The sequence below is a fragment of the Cucurbita moschata genome, unplaced genomic scaffold (assembly GCF_002738365.1).
Source record: "Cucurbita moschata cultivar Rifu unplaced genomic scaffold, Cmos_1.0 Cmo_Scf00009, whole genome shotgun sequence".
Classification (NCBI taxonomy): Eukaryota; Viridiplantae; Streptophyta; class Magnoliopsida; order Cucurbitales; family Cucurbitaceae; genus Cucurbita; species Cucurbita moschata.
This window is the reverse complement of record NW_019268525.1, coordinates 129,584-132,382: the sequence shown is the minus strand read 5'-3', so window position 1 is coordinate 132,382 and position 2,799 is coordinate 129,584. Positions and strand designations below refer to the sequence as shown.

The window sequence follows — 2,799 nt, the reverse complement described above, 5'->3', positions numbered from 1 at the left end:
GGTTTTTTTTTTTTTTTTTTTTTTTTTTTTTTTTTTTTTTTTTTTTTTTTTTTTTTGTGTGTGTGTGTGTGTGTGTGTGAAAGTACAAAAGGGAATCCAGATGCAACCGAAGTAGGTATTGTTGTGTAGTTGACGTGAGCATATTGTCATGAGGTGAGTACTGGCAAACCTGTGGTGCCTAGGATGCTTTCTTAGTACGATGATCCTTAGTCAAACTTTGAGAATCGAAGAATAGTGCTTTTACTGTAACAAGGATGTATATAAGGGGGAGGCCCTAGGAGAGCTTCTTCGTTGTTCTGCTTTGTTACTTTTTGTGTTGCTTGTGCTGCAAGTTATGTGATGGAGGCCTCACGCTTTTGTGATGGATAAGTCAGTTATTCTTATGTATGCTAAATTATAATTTTGAGCTATTTTTATTGCAGAGCTGTGGAAGATTGGGAGTCTTGTCCTCCATGTATGGCTGATATTTTTAGATGTATGGGTAAAGCAGCTCGGGCTGCTTTATGTGCAATAGCCAGGCATCTTCGTTTGAGAAGCGAGTAAGAATGTTGTGAATATTCAGTTTTTCTTTTGGTTAACTATGTTGAACTTATGTACCATGCAAATAAATACTCTGCAGTGTTTTCAATAATTTGCTTGATGATTCTCCACTTCCTGCTACTGAGGTATCCTCATCAGTGCTTGTTGCAATGCACCTGCATAATAGCTCTTTGCACAACTGCAAGGGTTATGGTGGGGGAGGAAAGTCAGCAATGAATGTTGAAGTTGAGAAGGGTTTATTGACATTGATTTCCTCAGACAATCCTGGTTTACAGGTGTACTTCAATGACCTTGATAACTGATCTCATTTAGATATTGATAGTTCATAGTTTCCAACACCGAAAACTTAGTGCATTAAAGTTTTATGGTATTGTCTGGAACTTTTGTAATGACCTATACGGGTAACTTTTCTCATTGGTAGGTTTGTGATCCCAATGGTCGCTGGTACCTAGCAGATGCTGTGTTGGCTCCTGGGGATCTGTTACTGCTTACTGGCAAGGCACTCAGCCATGCTACAGCTGGCCTTCGTCCTGCTGCATCATATAAAGCTGCTCCTGATCATTCCTTGGGATCAAATTGTGGTGGGAGGTATGTAACTTTATATAAACTCTCTCTCTCTCTCTCTCTCTCTCTCTTTCTTGTGGTATATCTATGCTGTATGAGCATACCCTTTTAATTGTTGCTTGGATTGAATTACTTTATTCAGCATTGTGGTTGTAGGACTTCCCTTGCATTTAGACTCATGCCACAAACCAATGCCATATTAGACTGTTCTCCCATTGCAGCAGCTGGTCATGTTATTCCTCAAAGATATGGTCCAGTCTCTGTTAGCCAATTCATGGATGTTCTTTCCGCTGAGGAAGATGTATTATGTACTCATCTGGACAAGGACAACAATTGTGTAAGTCTTATAATCTGATTTTTTATAGAAACCCTGTTCAACTTTGGATTTCTTGTCATGACAATCCATGGTTAAGATTCATAGTATGAAAAACTTCGGTGCATATTTTAACACTGTTTTGCTTCTTTTTTCTTTACTGATATTTAATTCACTTAGTTGATTCTTTTCTCCATGTGGTTTTTGTTTTGTGCTTGCTAGTGCTTTAGTCAGGTTCAGTTTTTTCTTCATAAGTTCATATAAGTTGGAAATCTATGTGATTCGCACCTTAAAGCTATCAACATTTACACTTAAGTATATTCTAATTTTGGATCCTATCCAAATATCCTTCAATATTTTTTTTAGTAATCCTACTGCGAGATGATGTAGAATTCACTAGCAAGAGTCAAACAGGAGAACGAATAGTGGTTGAATTATGGTATTTTTAAGAATTAATTTCCATTATATTAGCTAAATATATTGATTAGTATGATATTTTAAAAAATTAATTTCAATTTTTTACCGTGATGTTCAAGCCTAGTTAAGCCCACATACTTAGTGGCACTTTATTATTGAATTTTATATTTTGCATTATGACAGCATTTACATTTTATTAATATATTCTTCTTAATGTACAGATAGCTCGAAATGATCAAAATAAGGAGGCCTCATTAAGAAGTGTTCTCTCGGATCCGTTATCGTGAGTGACTTTCAATGGTGCTTACTATTGCTTTTCTTTTGAGCTTTTTTGTAATCTGTTCTGAAATTCAAAATTTGATCAAACCTTTCAAGCCTCCAATGGTTAGTGATGTCTGTGGAAATAAAATATCTATTGCTTTGTGCTATCACTATCATATGCCCTACAACATTTGATCGTTCAGTACTCTTTTCAGATATCAACCCAAAATTTGGGTGAGTTAGGGAAGGATCTGGACTCTTCAACTATGAATTCTTCTTAACATAAATTTTTGTAGTAGTTTCAACAGGAGAAATTTTGTACTGTAAAAAGGTTTTATCATAAGGATGTTTCTTGCAACAATATATTTAGAAAAATTTATTGCAGTGCTTATTTTTTACCATATGATCACTGTTTTCAATCATCCCTTGATACTGTGGAAAGTTTTCGACGTGGAGCCTGTATTAGAGAAATTACTCTTGGACTTCTGTTTGTACCAATTGGAAGGTCATTATAGACCTCCTAACCTATTCTCGTTTTTGTATATTTGATATAGTTCATTAAAGTTGTTTCTAATATACAAAAATGTATGTTTCGTGGACTGGATATTGTTTTAACTTAATACCTACCCTTCACTTAATGAATATTGTTGTTATTAGTATTATTTATTACTTAAGATGACCGGGGGGGGGGGGGGGGGGGGGGG

The 2,799-nt window shown here is 35.6% G+C and overlaps 1 protein-coding gene across 1 annotated transcript in view; it reads left to right on the top strand.

Annotated features, from left to right (window-relative positions):
* Nucleotides 1–2,799, top strand: part of LOC111447566 — an 11,933-nt gene that overhangs the window by 1,860 nt on the left and 7,274 nt on the right. Inside the window, exons 2-6 of the mRNA XM_023086797.1 lie at nucleotides 423–539; nucleotides 620–815; nucleotides 962–1,128; nucleotides 1,261–1,441; nucleotides 2,056–2,117. Of these exons, the coding sequence (XP_022942565.1) occupies nucleotides 423–539; nucleotides 620–815; nucleotides 962–1,128; nucleotides 1,261–1,441; nucleotides 2,056–2,117 (723 nt within the window). The remainder of the gene's footprint in view (nucleotides 1–422; nucleotides 540–619; nucleotides 816–961; nucleotides 1,129–1,260; nucleotides 1,442–2,055; nucleotides 2,118–2,799) is intronic.